This window comes from Hemiscyllium ocellatum, chromosome 21 (assembly GCF_020745735.1).
Source record: "Hemiscyllium ocellatum isolate sHemOce1 chromosome 21, sHemOce1.pat.X.cur, whole genome shotgun sequence".
In the NCBI taxonomy this organism is placed as follows: Eukaryota; Metazoa; Chordata; class Chondrichthyes; order Orectolobiformes; family Hemiscylliidae; genus Hemiscyllium; species Hemiscyllium ocellatum.
Window position 1 is genome coordinate 66,827,891 of NC_083421.1, and position 23,899 is coordinate 66,851,789.

At 42.6% G+C, this 23,899-nt stretch overlaps 1 protein-coding gene across 2 annotated transcripts in view; it reads right to left on the reverse strand.

Annotated features, from left to right (window-relative positions):
* Positions 1-7,291: 7,291 nt before the first annotated feature.
* Positions 7,292-23,899, reverse strand: part of dipk1b (divergent protein kinase domain 1B) — a 51,410-nt gene continuing 34,802 nt past the window's right edge. Inside the window, exons 2-5 of one of the 2 annotated variants that reach the window (XM_060841174.1) lie at positions 22,255-22,389; positions 22,034-22,141; positions 14,969-15,145; positions 7,292-8,235 (exon numbers count right to left, since the gene is read on the reverse strand). In XM_060841174.1, the coding sequence (XP_060697157.1) occupies positions 7,423-8,235; positions 14,969-15,145; positions 22,034-22,141; positions 22,255-22,389 (1,233 nt within the window). In that variant the 3' untranslated portion in view covers positions 7,292-7,422. Of the gene's footprint in view, positions 8,236-14,968; positions 15,146-22,033; positions 22,163-22,254; positions 22,390-23,899 lie in introns of both variants that reach the window. The other variant, XM_060841173.1, reaches the window with a different exon arrangement.

Here is a 23,899-nt window from a genome sequence, read left to right on the forward strand (position 1 = left end):
GCTTTCTCATTTATGGAAAGAAAATATTTCCATGTGCTTAAAAGTGATCAATTTTATTTTACCACTCTGCACATTTATATACACGCACACTTACATTTCATTAATTTCTCCCTCACTCTGATGTCACCAATTAACTTCTAGCACTATCTATTTCTCCCACTATTTTGTTCACTATTCTGGGAATATTTTGTTTCACTACTCTTCATTATTGCTATGAGCTCATTGCCTTAATATTGTTCTGTATAGTTATGGGGACACACTGTTTCACAATTTTTCCGTATCACAATAAACCCACATTTTCATTGCTGTTCACCGTCAGTTTGACCTTGCTTTTTCTCTCCTGTTCTCTGTCATTCCAGTTTCACTATCAGTGAAAGTACCATTTGATTTCAGCCTCTGAAATTGCCTTTCACTGACACAATAATTTGTGAACAATGAAAACAGAACCATCCAAGATAAAATGGAAAAATGAAAGTTTATTTCAACACATAACAGTGAAAAGATGAGTGACAGTGGGGCAGGGCCAGACAAGGAGTAGCATGAGGCACTGGGCCAGGTATTGGGAGCAGATGGGTGCAGGACATCAGTTCAATTGGGAAGTCTGTTAGATTCTAGTATTAGAATGGAAGTAACAGCCCAATTTCCAGACCTTGACAGGATACCTTAAAGATACTGAATCATGGAACTTTTTCAGGTTCCCAGCAGATACTTTACTGAGAGAGATCAGTATAGGTTATCTTTATAAGTTTTCCTCTTTTCCAGGAGAGAGTAATATTTGTTTGAGCTGACAACTTCTTGGGGTTTTTTTCCCTCCATACAACTGTCTATTGTAGGTCGAATAACTTGGCTTTAAATACTCAATTCAGTTTGCCTGCTTCAACTGAGAATTGCTTTCTAAATACAAATATTTCCTACCTTCCATTTACTGCGTTGGGCTTTGGGTTGGGTTTACTTCACTGATTTGGCAGCTGATTTTATATATATATGTACCTTTCACATTTATCTGGGGCTGGGAACCATTGCATGGTTAGCAAGGAACTCTCTTACCACCACAGATGGATTTGGAGGATTTTGTTTTTAGCTTGTCCATGTTACAACCACATCTTCCATGACCATTAAGTCCTGGAGTGGGGCTGAAAAGCTTAGAGCAAGAGTGGGCGGCGCGGTGGCACAGCAGTTAGCACTGCTGCCTCAAAGCTGCAGAGACCCGGGTTCAATTCCCGACTCAGGCGACTGACTGTGTGGAGTTTGCACATTCTCCCCGTGCCTGCATGGGTTTCCTCTGGGTGCTCCAGTTTCCTCCCACAGTCAAAAGATGTGCGGGTCAGGTGATTTGGCCATGTCTGTAGTGTTAGGTAAAGGGTAAATGTAGGGGAATGGGTGGGTTGCACTTCGGCGAGTCGGTGTGGACTTTTTGCGCTGAATGGCCTGTTTCCACACTGTAAGTAATCTAATCTAATCTAACCATGAGAGCTCTATTACTTGTATCTCCAAACTTACATAGAACTTGTTATTCTTGATGCATATTTTCAAAGTTTTTTTGTCTTCCATTCACTGGGACAATTCACAAGAATGCCAGTTTAAGGGGAAACCCCATTTGTAATGCATGACAGGAAAATGCTGGATGTGGATACAGTTACAACATTTAAAAGACATTTACAGAAGGACATGAATAAGAAATGTTTGGAGGGATATGGTCAAGTGCAGGCAGGAGAGTGCTGGTTGGTTGGCAAGTTAACTCAGATTGTTCAAGGTGTTGCCATGGAGAGTGTACCAATTAGTAATAACTGACAGTTAACTGCTTGTCTTTGTTTAAATTTTAAACCAGGCAGTTTGACTCTAATTGGCTCAGGCATTACCCTGACAAATGAACCAGCAAATGGTTGTTTAAATTGAAACAGGCACCATATGTATATATGTTCTTTCCTCTGGAGCACCCAGAGGAAACCCATGATCAGAGCCCATGGTTTTGGGGCAGTATATTAACATGGTTAAGGGATCGACTAACTAATAAAAGACAGAGTCAAGATGTCATGGGCATTTTCATGTGCCATTTTGAGATACAATAAGAATAAGAAAATTAGCCTAGGACAACAACTTATCAGAACAAAAGACCCAATACCCATCATGTGCAGGACAAACGTGGTGTACAAGATTCCATGCAGGGAGTTAGCAATCCACATTCATGAACACCAACTAGCCACTAAACGTCCATGACCAGCCGTGCCTACCGGCCATACACACAGACAACAAGGACACACAAATTCAACTGGGATAATGCAACAATAATAGGACAAGCCAAACACAAGACAGCCAGAGAATTTCTAGAAACATAGCACTCATCCACAGACTCCATCAATAAACACATTAACCTGGTGCCAATATACCGACCACTGCAACAACTAGAGCTGGAAACCAGAAGTAGCGGGACCAAAACCAAATAAGTTCCAACCAACACTACAGCAGTGCTTCACTGGAGGCTCCACAGTCCTGAGGATGTCAGCTAGAAAGGGGATGAAACGTCTGCAAACCAACTTACCAGCTCACTAAACATACCTACAACTGCAAATGGCACCAGAGTTACACAAACCTTGAGAAATGTCTTAATTAAGATTTTGTTTTCTGTTCTTATTGGGGGCTTCAAGGTTTCTGCTAGGTCTCTGCAAGGTGTTCTGGTCCTCAAGAAGTCCCATCTGGGAATAGCAGTGTCGACCGCGATGCCCCAGAAGATCCCAGCTGTGCTGCGCCTCGATGACACACCAAGAGTCCAGGCTCTGAGGCCTACTGCCACTACTGCGAGGAGTGTTGGTCCACATTACCGACGCTGTAGCCATCACCCTGCCAACACCACTCTAGCCTCAAAGATGAAGATGAAATGAAGAAAAGAAAAATGATGGAAAATACATAGAGAAAACAATGCTGCCAGTCTCAATCGGTCAGGTTCTAATGAGCCAGAACACTACCTGCCCTACCTCGCTGTAATGCAGAGACTCGAACAAACAGCTCTGCTAACCATCCACCCTAAACTTGGGGTCTGCTACATGGATGACACCTTTGTCATCACTAAACGAAACAAATTAGAGGAAACCTTCAAGACCACCAATAATACCCTTACTGGCATAAAAGTCACTAAAGAGGAGGAAAGCAACAACAAACTGCCATTCCTAGATGTCACAGTGGAATGAACAGCCAATAGGGAACTTCAAACCAGCATCTACAGGAAAACAACACATACAGACCAAATATTGAACTACAGAAGCAATCATCCCAACATCCACAAACGAAGCTGCATCAGAACATTATTTCAACAAGCCAACACACACTGCAGCACAGAGGAACTATCCAGAACAGAGGAGAATCACCTATACCGTGTATTAAAAAAGAATGGGTACCCAGTGAACACAGTACGCAGATTTCTGAGCATAAAAACCCAAACGCGCAGACAAAACACATTCAGAAACACTAGCCACTCTCCCTTACATCAAAGACATCTGGGAAATGACTGCCAGATTACTCAGACCTTTTGGCATCATGGTAGCCCACAAACCCACCAACACACTAAAACAGCAGCTAATGAACTTGAAATACCCTACACAGACAACAAGCAAAACTAATGTCATTTACAAAATATCTTGCAAGAACTATAACAAACACGTCATTGGACAAACAGGCAGAAAACTAGCCACCAGGATACATGAACATCAATTAGCCACAAAAATGCATAATCCTCTCTTAATAGTATCTATACATACAGATGAGGAAGGACACCACTTTGACCGGGACAACACATCCATCCTAGGACAAGCCAAACAAAGACATGTGCGAGAATTTCCAGAAGCATGGCATTTCAATCTGAACTCTGTCAACAAACACACTGACTTGGATCCCATTTACCACCCCTGAGAAAAAAAACAAGAAATGACATCACCACAGGAAACTACATCACCAACCAAGGAAACCTAAAACCATAAATAAAAAGCAGGCCATACCACCAATGCTTTATCCGGAGGCTCACTGATGATGGTGATGAAATGTCTGAAACCAAGCCTTCCAGCTCAGTGAGCAAACCTACACCCACTACCTGCCCTACTGGCACCAAAAATAGGTGGGAAGGCAAGTGATGAAGACAACTCAAAGAATTTACAGAGGGATACAGACAAGTGGGCAAAAAAAGGGGTTATAGACTTTTCAGGAAGAATGGAGGAGCTGAATATTATTTAAGTGGAGAAAGACTACAGAAAGCTGCAGCACAGAGTTATTTTGGGGTTTTGTGCAATGGTCAAAAAAGCTAGCATACAAGTTAAGTGAGTAATAGGGAAGGCAAATGAACTAGACTGCAGTGGTTCAAGAAGGCAACTCGCCATCACTTTCTCCAGGGTAACTAGAGGTGGGCAATACTGCTGGCCCAGACAGCAATGCCCTGGCCCATGAATGAATGAAAGCGAGAAATAAAAAATAGGGAAGCTGTGCTAAACATTTATAAAGTTCTATTAAGGTCACAACTTGAATATTGTGTCCAGCTGTAGTCCCTGTACCTAAGGAATGATGTGAGAGTCTGAGTGAGTGGATGAATATTCTAAGGATGATGTGCCTAAGTTCCAGGATTAACTAGCAGAAACTGGCGGTTGTTTCCCTTGTAGGTTGGGGGAGATATGATTCACATGATTATGACAAGTTTAAATAAGGCAGACAAAGAAAAGCTGTTCAAATAAGCCTATGGGGCAACGTTTTAGAAGATACAATAGAAGAGAATTTGAGTTGTCTAGACATCGTAATCAGCACCTGGGACATTATGACAAAGAATGTATGGCAAAGAACAAGGTGTTTTTTTTTAGCTTGTGTTTATGCTTCACATGCGACAATGCTGTCACTTTAAAAAGGTTTTGTCCTCTGTTTTGAAGAGAATATATAAAGGCAGAGGTGCTGAAGTGTCTACTGGAGACATCTTAAGTCAATAAATTAAGTCAATAAATTGTAACAATGGAAGGGGAGTGGTTAGTTCTCATAGATCAGGCTTTCTAGTTTTTGTAGCTGTAGCAGTCAGAAGATGTTTGGGTCCCAGAAGGGTTGGAGTTTCAGAAAATGATTCCAAGCTGCTACTTCTTCTGAAATCTCTCTTGATGTTGTTTCCTCCTGGACTGGAGAACTGCATCTAAGAATCGGTGCCTGAATTTACCTTTCTTGCCAAGGCATGTGTTTATGGGATGGTACTATATTAGAACAATTAATTAGTAATTGGCACTGTATCTATTATTCAGTTAAGTTTTCCAATAATAGTTATTCTAAATTCCAATGTTCTTTTGTTTATATTTTAACTATAGTGTTTAAATAAATTTTGTTTTGCTTAATATCGAGTAGTTTGACCAGTTGCATCACAACAGGAAATGCACTTCACATCTACCTATAAAATAAGAAAAGGTTTGGGTCTAGACTATCTTCTTAAAATATTTTGAGGGGGTCTGGTCTTGTCTACAACACATGTAAGTCTCAACTGATCGTCTTCAAGCCAAAACTACTTTGCTCCATATATTCTTCTCACTCATGTTTCTCTAAGTATGTAACTGGTTAGTGTTTGGAATGCACTGCCTAAAATATTGTGCTGGATACAGATTTATTAGTAGCCTTCCACAGGAAAATAATAAAGAAGAAAAAAAACCTTCAAAGGCATAGAGAAATGATGGAATAGAACTAACTAAATTGTTCTTTGGTACAGCCAGACCAAATGGTCAGAATTTCCTCCTGTTTTGTGATACTGTTGTATGATTTGCCTTAACTACTCCTGTGGAAGTGAGTTCCTTAGCCACCTCTCTCAGCAACAAAGCATGAGGCCTCACTTCCCAAGCTCCAGTTTAAGCAGCAGCTTGGAGCTGATCTGATCAATGATGCCCTTTCAAAATATTTCTCTTTCCAAAAATCCCTGCCATTAATTTCAGCTAAAATTAAAATATGCAGCTTATGACACACCTCTCTGTGACAATATATGAAATGAATAAGTGTTTACAGTTTGGATAGAAAGTTACATTTATTTAGTTTGTTATGAATGAGATGTGTTTATTTGAATATTGAATCTGCAAACTGTACGTGACTAAATCCTGGGCAGCAGATTGCAACAAAGTGCAAGTGACTTGAGGAGAAAGATGTCAAGTGGAGAATCCCAGCCTGTACATTCTGTTAGATATATCAATCACTTTGTTGCTTCATTTTGTTCATTTTAGAATTGGTTATTATTCATTATGTATCTGAAATTACATGAGAGATTTCTATATTAAAATGTGAGGCATAGATGCAAGTTTTGAACATAACAGGAACTGTTTCCACAGTGTCTATATTTTGCTTGCCCACTTTTTCTTCCTAATTCAGATTTTTAAAGAATGCAGATAAATTGACAAATAGTGAACAAATTGACAAACTCACACATGGGACCAGTGTTTAACAGAACAGAAATACAATATAACTTCAATTAAGCAAGTTTGGAAAAGATTGAATAGGGTAAATATTAGAATTGGGGCCAGCTAAAACAGGAAATTAAGAAATATAGAGAATGTGGCAGTTCAGGAGATGGTTGCAGTTGGTGAGAAAGAGAGGCCAGGTTTGGCATGAGAGAGAAAAAGAGAATTCAAGAGGGAGTTGGAATGATACAAATCAAAGGTGTATGCGTGGCATTGTATTTATGCAAGAGATTGAAAACTTAGGCATCAATGTGTAGGAAATTATCATTTGAATTTTGTGATTACATGAGGGTGAAGGAAGCACTGGAGCATGAAGAAGACAGAAACATAGGGTTTGGCATTTGTGTCCATGCCTGCTCTCTGCAACACAATTCACCGAGTGGTGAGGGAATTGCTGAAAGGTGAGGGAGCTGTAGGAGGGAGAGGACATTGCTGGAGAAGAGGAAATTGATGGAGAGAGAGGGAGAGGGAGATGCTGTGAGCTGAAGAGGTTGCTGGAAGGGAAAGCGTTGACCGAGATGATGAGAGTTGCTGGAGGTAGAGAAAGAGGGAGTTGCTGGAGACTGAGGGGATTGCTAGAGGAGGAGTTGTTGGAGGGAATTGGCGAGAGTTGTCAAATACCAAGGGAATTGTTGAGGCAGAGGGTGAGGAACCTGCTGTGTCTTTTATGGATGAGATTCCACTGAATGGTTCAGTAAATAACAACAGTGAGACACAAGAGGGTTGTTGTCTAAGTCCAGTGAAACATGACAATTAAATGAAGAGAATGTTTCTTGTTACATGATTCCTGTATTTCACCTTTAATCATGTTTGCAAACCAGGCTTATGGTTTGACATGGCATTAACAGGTTATTATAAGTTGATTCACTAGTCCCACAATTGCTTGCCTAGAGCTTCACTTCAGGCTGTGATACAGTAGATACAATACATAAATTACATTAGACAGAACCTCCAGATATAATACAATATTCCTTCATGAATATTTAGAGTTTGAAATCTTTTTCCAAAGAAGAGTTTTGATGTTGTTTAACAGCAAAGAATGATGAACCTCCATCTGCCTCGCCAACCCATTCAGTCTCATGCAGATCTGGAGTTGTTTTTGTAATTCATCTCTGAAATTGATGGGTGCCCCATATAACAAATACTCCTGTAATAAGCCACAAATCTTGGCCAGATTTGGTTGTATCAGTTCAGTATTGCATTGCTTCACTAGTTTGTCACAGGTTGCTGTGCAGTCTTTCCCATGTGTGCAGTCTGTGTTATGCTCACAGTAGCGTCCTTTATAGAATCCTTTAAGAGTCATTTCTGTCACCATCATCCTTAAGTTCACCATCTTAAAATCATACTTGTCATCGTAGCCAATGTTACCTGGGTCCGTGTCACAGATGTAAAAGCTCCCATAAGTGCCATGAAAAATTTCCTCCACAAATTCCAAGAGGCCAATGGTGATTTCTGCTCTGTGTGGCCATGCTGGAGCAAACCATTGGTTTAGGCTCGTCCGTACGATCGAGGGCAAGACTACTTCAAGGAAACGTGGCAGCTTGAGGCTGTAAAGTGAGTGGTATGGGATCTTCTCAGTGATGTACAGATCTCCACAGTAGCCCAGCAACTGCGCTGTATGCTCCTTTTCATGCAGTGAAATAATCAGCAAAAACTCATTGAGCTGAAGCAATGCCCAGATAGACTTTGCTTCAGCTAAGGACACCTTGTTGTCCCGGTTGATATCTGCCATGCTGATTATTCTGTTGACAAGATTTCCAAGTGATTGCTGATCTCCAAGACTGGACTGAAAAAATGAGAGCATTATGAATGTCAGCATTATCAGAATCCTGCATAAAGCCCGAGGGTCACTACAGCTGAAAGCTGATCACAGAATTGGGGAAATTTCCTGAACAAAGTAGTGACAGAAATTTGGTGAATGTGTGATTCCCTGGTAAAGAATAGGTGGGGAGTACAGGCATTTAAAAGTGTGAAACTGCAAGCCAATGAGCTATAAGTGGTTGATTGACCTTCGTATCATTTATTGTAACTGGCGGTTGTTAGAACAATTGACGTCCAAGGGGATGACAAGTTATTTGGTGATGTGCAGGAATGTAATATTGAGGTTAAAATCAAATCAAACAAAGAAAGTACAGTACAGGAACATGCTCAAGGCCACCAAGACTGTCCTGGCACACAATACCTTTCTAAACTAGAAACCTTTTGCCTCTACGCAGTCCATATGCCTCTGTTCCCTGCCTATTCATGTATCTTCAAGATGCATCTTAAACAAGTATTCACTTCCACCATCTCTTCTAGCACTGCATTCCAGGCACTACACCTGCTGTGTAAAAAACTCAACTCTCACATCTCCTTTAAACTTTCCCCGTTTCATCTTAAACTTATGTCCCTGAGTAATTGGCATTTCTACCTTGGGAAAAGGACTCTGACTATCCATTCTATCCACAGCTCGCATACTTTTGTTAACTTCTATCATGTTACTGCCCAATGTTCAACGTTCAAGTGAACACAAACCGTTTGTTCAAACTCAGCTCATAGCTAATGCCCTCCAAACCAGTCAACATTCTGGTAAACAAAAACAGAAATTGCTGGAAAAACTCAACAAGTTTGGCAGCATCTTTAGAGAGAAAGCAGAGTTCATGTTTCAGATCCAGTGACCTTTCTTGAGTTAACTTTACTTTCTCTCAACAGATGCTGTCAGACCTGCTGAGTTTTTCCAGCAATTTCTTTTTTGCTTCTGATATCCAGCATCCACGGAACATAGAATGTTACAGTGCAGTACAGGCCCTTCAGCCCTTGATGTTGCATCATCCTGTGAAATTAATCTGATGCCCATCTAACCTATACCGTTCTAATATTATCCATATCTATGTCCAATGCCCATTTAAATTGCCTTAACATCAGCGAGTCTACTACTTTTGCAGGCAGGCCATTCCACACCCCTACTACTCTCTGAGTAAAGAAACTACCCCGATGTCTGTCCTAAATCTATCATCCCTCAGTTTAAAGCTATGTCCCCTCATGTAAGCCTTCACCATCTGAGGGAAAAGGCTCTCACTGTCCACCTATCTAACCCTCTGGTTCATCTTATATGTCTCAATTAAGTCGCTTCTCAACCTTCTTCTCTTGAAAGAAAACAGCCTCAGTTTCCTCAGCCTTTCCTCGTAAAACCTTCCCTCCATACACGGCAACATCCTAGTAAATCTCCTCTGAACCCTTTCGAAAGCTTCCACATCCTTCCTATAATGCGGTGACCAGAACTGCACGGGATGCTCCAAGTGTGGCCTTATCAGTGTCTTGTACAGCTGAAGCATGACCTTATGGCTCCGAAACTCAATTCACCTACCAATAAATGCCAACACACCATATATCTTCTTAACAACTCTAATCAACCTGGGTGGCAATTTTCAGGGATTTATGCACCCGGACACCAAGATCTCGCTGCTCATCTACACTGCCAAGAATTTTACCATTAGCCCAGTATTCTGCATTCCTCTTAGTTCTTCCAAAATGAATTACCTCATACTTTTTCACATTAAACTCCATTTGCCACATCTCAGCCCAGGTCTGCATCTTATCTATGTCCCTCTGTAACCTAGAACATCCTTTGACACTATCCACAACTCTGCCTACCTTAGTGTCATCTGCAAATTTACTAACCCAACCTTCTACGCCCATATCCAGATCATTTATAAAAATGACAAATAGCAGTGGCCCCAAATTAGATCCTTGCAGCACCCACTGCTAACTGAGCTCCAGGGTGAACATTTCCCATCAACCACCACCCTCTGTCTTCTTTCAGCTAGCTAATTTCTGATCCAAACCGCTAAATCACCTTAAATCCTGAAACGCCGTATATTATGCAATAGCCTACCATGTGAAAACTTATCAAACACTGTACTGAAGTTCATATACACCACATCAACTGTTTTTCTTTCATCCATCTGTTTTGTCACCTCCTCGAAGAACTCAATAAGGTTTGGAGGCACGACTACCCTTCACAAAACCATGTTGACTATCCCTAATCAAATTATTCCTTTCCAGATGATTATAAATCCTATCTCTTACAACCTTTTTCAGCATCTTATCCACAATTGAAGTAAGGCTCACTGGCCTATAATTACAGGACTGCAATCTCCTCCCTGGCTTCCCAGAGAATCTGAGGATAAATTCCATCCAGCGCAGGAGTCTTACCTATTTTCAGATCTTCCAAAATTGGTAAAACCTCCTTTGTCAACTGCAATCCCATCTAATCTAGTAGCCTGTATCTCTGTATTCTCACTAACATTGCTCTTTTCCAGCGTGAATACTGACAAAAAGTATTCATTAAGTGCTTCTCCTATGTCCTCAGATTCCACACATAACTTCCAACTACTGTCTTTGATTGACCCTAATCCTACTCTAGTCATTCTTTTATTCCTGATATACTGACAGAAGGCCTTAGGGTTTTCCTTGATCCCATCTGCCAACAATGTCTCATGTTCCCTCCTGGCTCTTCTTAGCTCTCTCTTTAGATCTTTTCTGGCTAACCTATAACTCTCAAGCCCCCTAACTTAGCCTTATGCCGCATTCTCACATAAACCTCATCCTCACATAAACCTTCTTCTTCCTCTGGACAAGAGCTTCAACTTCTTTAGCAAACTATGGCTCCCTCTCTCGACAAATTCCTCCCTGCTTGAGGTATATCCTTTTCAAGGACCCACAGTAACTGTTCCTTGAATAAGCTCCACATTCCAAGTGTGTCCATCCCCTGCAGTTTCCTTCCCCACCCTATGCATCCTAAATCTTGCCTAATCGCATCATAATTGCCTTTTCTCCAGTTATACCTCTTTCCCTGCGGTATATACCTATCCCATTTCATTGCTGTTGTAAACGTAACTGAATTGTGGTCACTATCGCCAAAGTGCTCACTTACCTCCAAATCTAACACCAGGCCAGGCCCATTCCCCAGTACCATATCCAAAATGGCCTCGCCCCGGGTTTACTGTGTCAGAAAACCCTCCTGCACACATTGAACAAAAACTGACCCATCTAAACTACTTGAACTATAGTATTCCCAGTCAATACTGGGAACGTTAAAGTCTCCCATAACAACTACCCTGTTACTCTCGCTCCTATTGAGAACCATCTTTCCTATCCTTTCCTCTACATCCCTGGAAGAATTCAGAGGCCTATAGAAAACGCCCAACAGGGTGACTTCTCCTTTCCTGTTTCTAACCTCAGCCCAAACTCCCTCAGTAGACAAGTTCTCAAAGATTCTCTCAGCTGCTGTAATACTACCCTTGATTAACAATGACACACCCCCACCTCTTTTACCATTTTCTCTGTTCTTGCTGAAACATCTAAATCCCGGAATCTGTAGCAACCATTCCTGTCCCTCCTCTAGCCATGTCTCTGAAAAGGCCACAACATCAAAATTCCAGGTACCATCCCATGCTGCAAGTTCACCCACCTTATTCTGGATGCTCCTGGCATTGAGGTACACACATTTCAAACCAACATCCTGATTGTCTGTGCCCTCTCGTGACCTTGTAAACCTTTCCCTGACCTCACTACCCTCAACCTCCTGTACACTGGAACTACAATTCAGGTTCCCATCCCCCCGCTGCATTGGTTTAATCCCCTCCAAAGACCATAAGCATATATTCTCCCTCGGATAGTGGTACCCCTCTGGTTCAGGTGAAGACTATCTTGTTTGTAGAAGTCCCACCTTCCCCAGAAAGATCTCCAATTATCCGAAACCCTCCCTATTGCATCTTCCCTGCAGCCACGTGTTTAGCTCTGCACTCTCCATATTCCTCACTTTACTAGCACGTGGCACAAGCAACAAACCAGAGATAACAACTCTGTTTGTTCTAGCTCTAAGCTTCCACTCTAGCTCCCTGAATTTCAGCCTTAAATCCCCACCTTTCTTCCTACCTATTTTGTTGGTGCCAATGTGGACGACGACCTGGAGCTGCTCCCCCTCCCCCTCAAGGATCCTGAAAACACTGATCAGAGACATCACAAACCCTGGCACCTGGGAGGCAGCACACCAACCGTGTGCACATGGGAGGCAACACTACAGGTGACCCTTACCTCCCACATACTGCAGGAGGAACATTCAACTGCCCTAACCTCTATTCCCACTGTTCTAAATTCCCAAATAGACCGCTGAAAATAAGCGAAAGAAAACACTTGTCACCTTACCGACCGACACACATAACTTTTTTTTGGTTAGAGGAAGAGGATGGGTAGGAGACGCTACCCAAGGAGTGTTTTGGACAAAGCAACCACCCAAATATGTGACCTCGTGACCTCTCCAACTGCCAGGAACTGAAGAAAACCAGAACTAAGAAGAAATTTAAACTGTATACTCATGTATCCCAACAGGCTCCGTTGCTTTTTGGTGACCTCATGACCTCTCCAACAGCCTTCTGGAACATCTTGGTAAACCTTTTCTGTACCATCTCTAAAGCATCCACATCCTTCTGGTAGCATATACACCAAATTCAACACGTGGCCTCCACTTGACGACAGGAGGAAGAACGCCTCATCTTCTCAGCACATGGCATCAACCTCGATTTCAACTGTTTCCCCATCTCCACTCCCCACACTTCATCCTAGATCCAACCCTCCAACTCGGTACCGCCCTCTTCAACTGTCCTACCTGACCATCTTCTTTCCCACCTATCCGCTCCACCCTCTCCACCGACTATCACAATGGCCCATTCCTGCTCATAATTTCTATCTTTTATGGACAGGTCATTCCCATCTCAAGGCAGAAAACAAAGTCAGTTGCATAAAAGATTGAAGCTTGATGGATAAGGTCTATTTACCCTATCCATGACCCTCATGATTTTATAAACCTCTATAAGGTCACACCTCAGCCTCTGACACTCTAGGGGAAACAGCCCCAGCCTGTTCAGCCTGTCCCTATAGCTGAAACCCTTCGACCCTTGCTACATCCTTGTAAATCTTTTATGAACCTTTTCAAACTTCATGACATCCATCTATAGAAGGGAAAACCAGAATTGCTCACAATATTCCGAAACTGGCCTAACCATAGTCTTGTACAGCTGCAACGTGATCTCCCAGCTCTTACACTCAATGGTGCTCTGACCAATAAAGGAAAGCAGAGTTAGAACATAGAACAATACAGCACAGAAGAGGCCCTTCGGCCCTCGATGTTGCGCCAACCTGTGAACTATTCTCAGCTCATTCCCCTACAGTATCCCACCATCATCCATGTGCTTATCTAAGGACTGTTTAAATCTCCCTAATGTGGCTGCGTTGATTACATTGGCAGGTAGGGCATTCCACACCCTTACCACTCTCTGCGTAAAGAACCTGCCTCTGACATCTGTCTGAAATCTATCACCCCTCAATTTGTAGTTATGCCCCCTCATACAACCTGACATCATCATCCTCGGAAAAAGAATCTCCCTGTCTACCCTACCTAATCCTCTGATCATCTTGTATGTCTCTATCAAATCCCCTCTCAGCCTTCTTCTTTCCAATGAGAACAGAGCCAAGTCTCTCAGCCTTTCCTCAGAAGACCAGGCAACATCCTGGTAAATCTCCTCTGCACCTTTTCCAATGCTTCCACATCCTTCCCGAAATATAGCAACCAGAACTGTACACAATATTCCAAGTGCGGCTGCACTAGCAGTTTGTATAGTTTCAGCCTGAGATTGCAGCTCCGGAACTCAATCCCTCTACGAATAAAACCTAACACACCGTACACCTTCCTCACAGCACTATCAACCTGGGTGGCAACTTTCAGGGATCTGTGTGCATGGACTCCAAGATCTCTCTGCACATCTACACTACCAAGAATCTTCCCATTGACCCAATACTCTGCCTTCCTGTTATTCTTCCCAAACTGCATCACCTCACATTTAGCTGCATTGAACTCCATTTGCCACCTCTCAGCCCAATTCTGCAGTTTATCTAAGTCTCCCTGCAACCTGTAACATTCTTCCACACTGTCCACTACTCCACCGACTTTAGTGTTGTCTGCAAATTTACTGATCCATCCACTTATGCCTGCATCTAAGTCATTTATAAAAATGACCAACAGCAGTGGTCCCAAAACAGATCCTTGTGGCACACCACTAGTAACCGGACTCCAGGCTGAATATTTTCTATCAACCATCACTCACTGCCTTCTTTCAGAAAGCCAGTTTCTAATCTAAATCACCCTCAATTCCATGCCTCTGCATTTTCTCCAACAGCCTACCCTATGGAACCTTATCAAAGGCTTTACTGAAGTCCATATATACCACGTCAACTGCCCTACCCCCATCTACATGCTTGGTCACCTTCTCAAAATACTCAATGGAGGTTTGCGAGACATGACCTGCCCTTGTTCAATGCTATTCAGGGGAAAGAGAATTGTTGGGATGGGGGGTGGTTGCAGTTCAGGGAAGGGCAGGGGTCTCATGGGGAGTCATTCACTCAGACGGTATTGACATTCACTGGGCGAAGGTTGCAAGGAAAGAAATTGGAGACTTATAGGGAAATACTATTGAACCAACCTTCAAGAATGTCAGCACCATCTCCTTGAATTCGTCCATTGAGGTCCCTCTAGTTGGTTTGTCAAACAGTACAAGATCCTTCCGAGGTAATGTCTCAGAATTGAGATCTACTCTGAAGGCTTCTTCTATCCCACATTTGATAATGACCTCTTTATTTCTCCAGACTCCCCCGTAAACCTGTGGGGGTGAAACATGGAAACATGACACAAAAACCCAGGTTGGCCAAGGTGCTTCTTACTTTCCTTATGAACTCCCAAATTTGCATTTTGTTAGATCATTTGATATCTGTATTCACTAGTTTTTGTTTCTCAATGTCATCTCCTATGATTCGAGGATGATAAAAAAAAACAAAGTTTATCTAGTTTACCTTCTACCATCCTGTTCATCATCTGATACACAAATAATTGGCTTGTTGACTAATTCTGTCCATGAACAGTTAATATTGTTCAATGAATTGACACCAGGGCCAAATATTAACCGAGGAAGTCTCAGGCCTGCTCAAGCCTGGGGAGATAAAGCTCAGAATGGGTGATTGCATTACATATCACCTAATTTCTGTATGCAGAAATGATATTGAGCTTCCTGGTGCCTGCCACTTCACCACCTCACCGTGTTCACTGGCCAACGTCTCTGTCTCAGGTTTGCTACAGTACTCCGGTGAAGTCCAGAGCAAGCTGGAAGAATGGCATCACATTTTCCACTTTGGGACTTTGCAGCCTTCAGAACTCAAAATCAAGTTCAATAACTTTAGAGTCTGAGCATCATCCCCCATGTCTATATCCCAATACCTACACATCAGCCTTATCATCACATGAGCTGCTACCACACCATCCTATCACCAGCTATTGATGATCCCAGGATGACCTTTACCCATTCCTCCATGCAAAGGCAATGGCTTTGTGGTAATATTACAAGCATATTAATCCAGAGACCAGGTAATATTCTGGGGACCTGGGTTTTAATCCCATGGGGCAGGTGGTAGAATGCAAATTCAATAAAATTCTGGAATTAAAAATCTACAGATGGCCATGAAACTATTATCAATTGGCAGAAAATTCCATCTGGTTCACTAAAGTTCTTTCAGAAAGGAAATTGTGATGTCTGCCTGGTCTGATAACATGTGACTCCAAATCCAAAGCAATATGACTGACTCTCAACTTCCTTATGGGCAATTAGGGATGAGCAATGAACACTGGCTTGATCAGCAACACTCACGTCCTGTGGGTACAGTCATATAATCATCAAGTCAAACAGCACAGAAACAGACCCTTCAATCCAGCCAGTCCACGCTGAACATAATCCCAACTAAACCAGTCCCACCTGCCTGCTCCTGGCCCATATCCTCCAGAACTTTCCTATTCATGGATCTATCCAAATGTCTTTGAAATATTGTAACTGTATTTGTATCCACCCACTTCCTCAGGAAGTTCATTTCACATGTGAACCACCCTCTGTGTAAAAAAAAGTCTCTTATGTCTTTTTTAAATCTCTCCTCTCACCTCAAAAATGTGCCCCGTTGTCTTGAAATTTGCCATCTTAGGGAAAAGACAACTACTGTTAACTCTATCTATACCTCTCAGTACTTTACAAACGTCTATCAGATCACCTCTCAACCTTCCATGCTCTAATGAAAAAAGTCCCAGCCTATCCAGCCTTCCTTTATGACTTCAATTCCTGGCAATATCCTGTTAATTCTCTTCTGAACCCTCCCTAATAAAATTAAGAACCATTTCTTGCAATGAATACCAAGTCATACAAGCGATGGAGCCACATCTGACTCCTAATGAGCATGGTTACAACTATGCGTTGACCTCTTCATTCTCACAGCAGCTGATTGTCCTGTCAATGTTGAGTACTATTCTGACTATATGGGAGGTGAATCAGCTGCCATAATGACTCCGGGAGATTGTAGATTGCCTGACACAGCACCATGGTGCAGAAGGCCATTCAAGAGGGGGGAGCAAATAGACAAGTAGTGGTTATAGGGGATTCTGTAATTAGGGGGACAGATAGTATCCTTTGCAAGCCGGATCGGGAGTCTCGCATGGTGTGTTGCCTGCCCGGTGCCAGGGTGCGGGACATCTCCGACCGGCTTGAAAGGATATTGGAGCGGGAGGGGGAGGATCCAGTTGTTGTGGTCCATGTTGGTACTAACAACATAGGCAAGACTAGGGTGGAGGACCTGTTTGAGCATTACAAAGCACTAGGCAGGAAATTGAAGCACAGGCCCTCAAGGGTCATAATCTCCGGATTACTGCCCGAGCCACGTGCCAATTGGCATAGGGATAAGAAAATTAGGCAAGTAAACACGTGGCTAAGAGATTGGTGATGGAAAGAGGGATTCCACTTCATGGGACATTGGCATCAGTTTTAGAACAGGGGGGATCTGTACCGTTGGGACGGTCTCCACCTGAACCGATCAGGTACCAATGTTCTAGCGAAGAGGATAAATAGGGTGGTCAGTAGGACTTTAAACTTCTGAGCTGGGGGAAGGGAAAGTGAAAGCGACAGGGAGTATGGAGTTAAATGGAAAGATAAGCAACAGGATAGCATATGTGCAGGCGGATCTAAACTCGAGGCAGACTGGAATGCAGTAAAAAGGAAGGATAACTTAGGACATCTTATGACTTCCAATATCTCTAATGATAAAGTTAGCATTAAGGCACTTTACCTGAATGCTCGTAGCATTCGTAGCAAAGCAGATGAACTAATGGCACAGATCATTGTGAATGATTATGATGTGGTAGGCATCACGGAGACGTGGTTACGGGGGGGTCAGGACTGGCAGTTAAACCTCCAAGGATTTTCAACTTATCGAAAAGACAGAGAGGTGGGCAGAGGGGGTGGGGTTGCCTTGTTAGTTAAGAACAAAATTAAATCTATGGCACTGAATGACATAGCGTCGGATGATGTGGGGTCTGTGTGGGTGGAATTGAGGAACCACAAAGGCAAAAAAAAACCATAATGGGAGTTATGTACAGACCTCCTAACAGTGGTCAGGACCAGGGCGCAACATGTACCGGGAAATAGAGAAGTCATGTCAGAAAGGCAAGGTCACGGTGATCACGGGAGACTTCAATATGCAGGTGGACTGGGTAAATAATGTTGCCACTGGATCCAAAGAAAGGGAATTCATGGAATGCTTACAGGATGGCTTTTTGGAACAGCTTGTCATGGAGCCCACAAGGGAGCAGGCTATTCTGGACCTAGTGCTTTGTAATGAATTTATAAAAGATCTTAAAGTAAGGGAACCCTTAGGAATTAGCGATCATAGTATGGTAGAGTTCAGTCTGGAGTTTGAAAGCGAGAAGACAAAATCGGATGTAATGGTATTACAGTTAAATAAAGGTAATTATGAGGGCATGAGAGAGGAACTGATGAAAATAGACTGGAAGCAGAGCCTAGTAGGGAAGACAGTAGAGCAAAAATGGCAGGGGTTTGTGCGTATAATTGAGGACACTGTACAGAGGTTCATCCCCAAGAAAAGAAAGATTATCCGGGGAGGGATTAGACAGCCATGGCTGACAAAGGAAGTCAGGAAATGTATTAAAGAAAAAGAGAGATCCTATAAAGTGGCCAAGAGCACTGGGGAGTCAGAAGATTGGGAAGGATACAAAAACAAACAGAGGATAACAAAGAGAGAAATATGGAAGGAGAGGATCAAATATGAAGGTAGGCTAGCCAGTAATATTAGAAATGATAGTAAAAGTTTCTTTCAATACATAAGAAACAAATGCCAGGCAAAAGTAGACATTGGGCCACTTCAAACTGATGCGGGAAGCCTAGTGATGGGAGATAAGGAAATAGCAGGAGAACTTAACAAGTACTTTGCGTCAGTCTTCACAGTGGAAGACATGAGTAATATCCCAACAATTAAAGGGAGTCAGGGGGCTGAGTTGAATATGGTTGCCATTACAAAAGAGAAAGTGCTAGAAAAGCTAAAAGGTCTTAAAATTGATAAATCTCCTGGCCCCAATGGGATACATCCTAGACTTCTGAGAGAGGTGGCTGAGGAAATAGCGGAGGCATTATTTGAGATCTTTCTAAAGTCACTGGGGTCAGAGAAAGTCCCGGATGATTGGAAGATCACTGTTGTAACCCCATTGTTCAAGAAAGGATCAAGACAAAAGATGGAAAATTATAGGCCAATTAGCCTAACCTCGGTTGTTGGTAAAATACTAGAATCCATCATTAAGGATGAGATTTCTAAATTTTTGGAAGAGCAGAGTCTGATTAGAACAAGTCAACATGGATTTAGTAAGGGGAGGTTGTGCCTGACAAACCTGTTGGAATTCTTTGAAGAGGTGACAAGTAGGTTAGACCAGGGAAACCCAGTGGATGTGGTCTATCTAGACTTCCAAAAGGCCTTTGATAAGCTGCCACACGGGAGGCTGCTGAGCAAGGTGAGGGCCCATGGTGTTCGAGGTGAGCTACTGGTATGGACTGAGGATTGGCTGCCTGACAGAAGGCAGAGAGTTGGGATAAAAGGTTCTTTTTCGGAATGGCAGCCGGTGACAAGCGGTGTCCTGCAGGGTTCAGTGTTGGGGCCGCAGCTATTCACATTATATATTAATGATCTGGATGAAGGGACTGGGGGCATTCTAGCAAAGCTTGCTGATGATACGAAGTTAGGTGGACAGGCAGGTAGTACTGAGGAAGTGGGGAGGCTGCAGAAAGATCTAGACAGTTTGGGAGAGTGGTCCAGGAAATGGCTGATGGAATTCAACGTGAACAAATGCAAGGTCTTGCACTTTGGAAAAAAGAATAAAAGCATAGACTACTTTGTAAATGGTGAGAAAATTCATAAAGCCAAAGTACAAAGGGATCTGGGAGTGCTAGTCGAGGATTCTCTATAGGTAAACATGCAGGTTGAGCCCGTGATTAAGAAAGCGAATGCAATGTTGTCACTTATCTCAAGAGGGTTAGAATATAAAAACACCGTTGTGCTACTGAGACTTTATAAAGCCCTGGTTAGGCCCCATTTGGAGTACTGTGTCCAGTTTTGGGCCCCACACCTCAGGAAGGACATACTGGCACTGGAACGTGTCCAGCGGAGATTCACACGGATGATCCTGGAATGGTAGGTCTAACATACGAAGAATGGCTGAGGATCCTGGGATTGTATTCATTGAAGTTTAGAAGATTAAGGGGAGACTTAATAGAAACTTACAAGATAATACATGGCTTGGAAAGGGTGGACACTAGGAAATTGTTTCCGTTAGGCGAGGAGACTAGGACTCTTGGACACAGCCTTAAAATTAGAGGGGGTCAATTCAGAACAGAAATGCGGAGACATTTCTTCAGCCAGAGAGTGGTGGGCCTGTGGAATTCATTGCCGCAGACTGCAGTGGAGGCCGGGACGCTAAATGTCTTCAAGGCAGAGATTGATAGATTCTTGATGTCACGAGGAATTAAGGGCTACGGGGAGAACGCTGGTAAGTGGAGTTGAAATGCCCATCAGCCATGATTGAATAGTGGAGTGGACTCAATGGGCCGAATGGCCTTACTTCCACTCCTATGTCTTATGGTCTTATGACTGCACACTTCAACTGTTCTGACATCCCTGACATTGTGATGAGTGAGAATGCATTTCAATTTACAAGGAAAGGATTCAGCCACTTCATAAAGTACAGGGAAATTCAACACCATTATTCATCCCCAGACTTTCACCAGTCAAATAGAAAAGCTTCTAAATCATTAAAAAAATCAAGCAATGAGGGGTGTATTGAAGGCAATCCTTGAGTGGTGAAACACACCTACTGAAGATGTGGAGGATCATTTAGTACAAAGACTAACGTCATGCTGTACCCAAACTGGTCCTCAAATAGCAAAGACATTGCTGATGTCAAAAGTAGTTACAGGCATGAGTGAAACAAATCAAGGTGAAACATTTCAGCAAGACTGTCATAACATTGCCAGAATTGAGCAATGGAAGGTACAAATCTTCAGTGCTCTCATCAAGAGTCAGCTCAATGCCAACTTGTGATAAGCATAGAAGAGTTTTTCCATTTTTCAGACCCAATGACATGAATGACCAGACACACCACTGCAACTGCTGGGACATTTGCAAAGCAGGAGAACCTGTTCCTCAACTCCCAACACCAGATTACGAAGATGTGAACTTATTTCCTGCACAGACCACAAATAAACCACCAATCCAGAAGCCCCCCAGCAGCCCACCAATGGAATAGGAATACCATTAATTACCGTGGAGCCAAGTGACACAAAATCGATACTCCCTAGAGAAGGAACATCACCCACATGAACAAGGCACAACTTTACCGTGAAGAAGCTAGTATGATTTTGAGACTGTGTGCACAATATGTGCAGAGACTAATGGGAATAATGAACTGATGATGCTTGAGAACAGTTGTGCTCAAGAAGGATAACTTGAGGAATTCACAGTGTAGATGATTATGTATAGTATTATTTTTTGTGTTTTTGTACAAGAAAGGTTTCATGATAGAAATGCAATCCTCTCCTAATATAGATCTTGGTTTGACATTGTCATGGGATGTCCACCCATAAGGCACTCCCTTCAGGCAACCAGTTTAATTCAGTAACTGCACAAGCCAGACTGTTTTCCTGTGAGCCTGCAACAAAACGTGAACCTTGCCAGTGACACTCAAGTCTCTTGAACAAATAAAGATCTCATATTCTCGAAAATATCTGTTGTACAAAAATGGCAATGACATTTTCTTGAATCATATAATTTCCTGGGCTCAGTTGCCTCTCTGATTCAAATGTTCATCACTTACTGCACGAGGAAATCATATCTTCACTAAACATTCACCTTTTCACTTCAAAATCCAGGGGCCAATTTCACTTGATGTTTTGCTGTGATCTAACATGGTTCACTGAGAGTTCAAGTTCTGAGTCATGATGAAGAGCTGTTTAAATTAATCTTTTATACTCTTCAAGTTTTAGCCGCATTGGGACATTTGAAATGTTGCTTATGACTTTTGGCTGCACATTTTGTCTGTATTTAAACACTTGCTTCATAGGCTGCAACATGGAAACCACTTCACAAACACTCAAAGATGGAATCACCAAAAGATCAAATACCTGATGCACTGGGCTTGACGACAAACACTGTTGGAACAGCAGCGTTTTTTCCTCACACAAGTCCTTGCAGGCAGAGCCAGAAATGATGCCTTTCTTATAACGATCACACTGGGGGGATAAAATTAAACTCTGCAGATTATAGTTTGTTAAATAACTGTTCCCCAGATCAACAAAAGAAAGATTCCAGATTCATAACAAATATCCAAATTCTTCATACTTACAATTATCATCTGACAGATGTGACCACGGCATAATTCTGAGTAGGACGAGTAGTGCAAGTAAAGTACCCAACCACCCAGGAGGATTCCTAACCACAGCAAGAATAGGTACTTCACTTTAAAACCAGGGAGACGCTTCTATCAAAAATACACAGAGGTTTTAGTTATAAATACCAAACATTAAAGCTCATACATTTTTCCTTGAGCAGTTAAAGTAAAGATGGCAAGTGATGTTCATTCCATCTTGGCCGAGGGTGAGAAATTTCTCCCACAGTCTTCCCCTTTCCACCCTCATGAATGATGTAGCTGAGCTGTTTGGGTTTTTCTCTGGGAATCATGCAGTGAGTGAGGCACAACTGGTCCCACTGCAAAGATTTTACAGCTTCAGAAATTCTGGCATCACATTTCAAGGCCAGCTGAAGACCAGGGCAGATGCTCCCTGTCTCAGACTGCAAGACTCGACCCTGAAACTGTCTCAGAAACTTCTGAAGCTTTTGGTAGATTGGGGGGGTGGGGATGGGAATGTTTCTCCTGCTGATCATCACATGAGGCCATTTCAATCGAGCCAGCTTGTCTGAATTCACATTGCAGCATGGGTCAGTGTTGTGTCCTGAATGAAGCAGACTATTCAGCAGAAAGAAGATCAGTGACTTTCTGCCCTCCACAAAAGTACCACCATTTTCTCTCTAACTTTCATTCATGCAGAGAGGAACACAGTTAACATTTCAAGCTGATTATGACTCTTCTACTACAGAATTCAGTCATATTAGACTTGAGATAGAACATAGGACATAGAAGGATACAGCGCAGTACAGGCCCTTCGGCCCTCGATGTTGCGCCGACCGAATCCTACCTAACCTATACTAGCCCAATAACTTCCAAATGCCTATCCAATGCCCGCTTAAATGAACATAAAGAAGGAGAGTTCACCACTGATACGAGCAGGACATTCCATGAACTCACAACCCACTGTGTGAAGAATCTACCCCTAACATCTGTCCTATACCTACCACCCCTTAATTTAAAGCTATGTCCCCTAGTAACACCTGACTCCATTAGCGGTAAAAGGTTCTTAGTATCTACCCTATCTAAACCCCTAATCATCTTATACACTTCTATCAGATCTCCCCTAAACCTTCTCTTCTCCAATGAGAACAGCCCCAAGTGCCTCAGCCTTTCCTCATAAGATTTTCCTACCATTCCAGGCAACATCCTGGTAAACCTCCTCTGCACTCGTTCTAAAGCTTCCACATCCTTCCTATAGTATGGCGACCAAAACTGCACACAATACTCCAGATGAGGCCTCACCAGAGTCTTATACAACTGCAACATGACCTCAGGACTCCGGAACTCAATTCCTCTGCCAATAAAGCCCAGTACACCATATGCCTTCCTCACAGCACTATTTACCTGGGTGGCAACTTTCAGAGATCTGTGTACATAGACACCAAGATCCCTCTGCTCATCCACACTTCCAAGTAGCCTACCATTAGCCCAGTAATCCATCATCTTGTTATTCCTACCAAAGTGAACAACTTCGCACTTAGCTACATTGAATTCCATTTGCCACATTTCCGCCCAGCTCTGCAACTTATCTATATCCCGCTGTAACCTACCACTTCCTTCCTCACTATCCACAACTCCACCG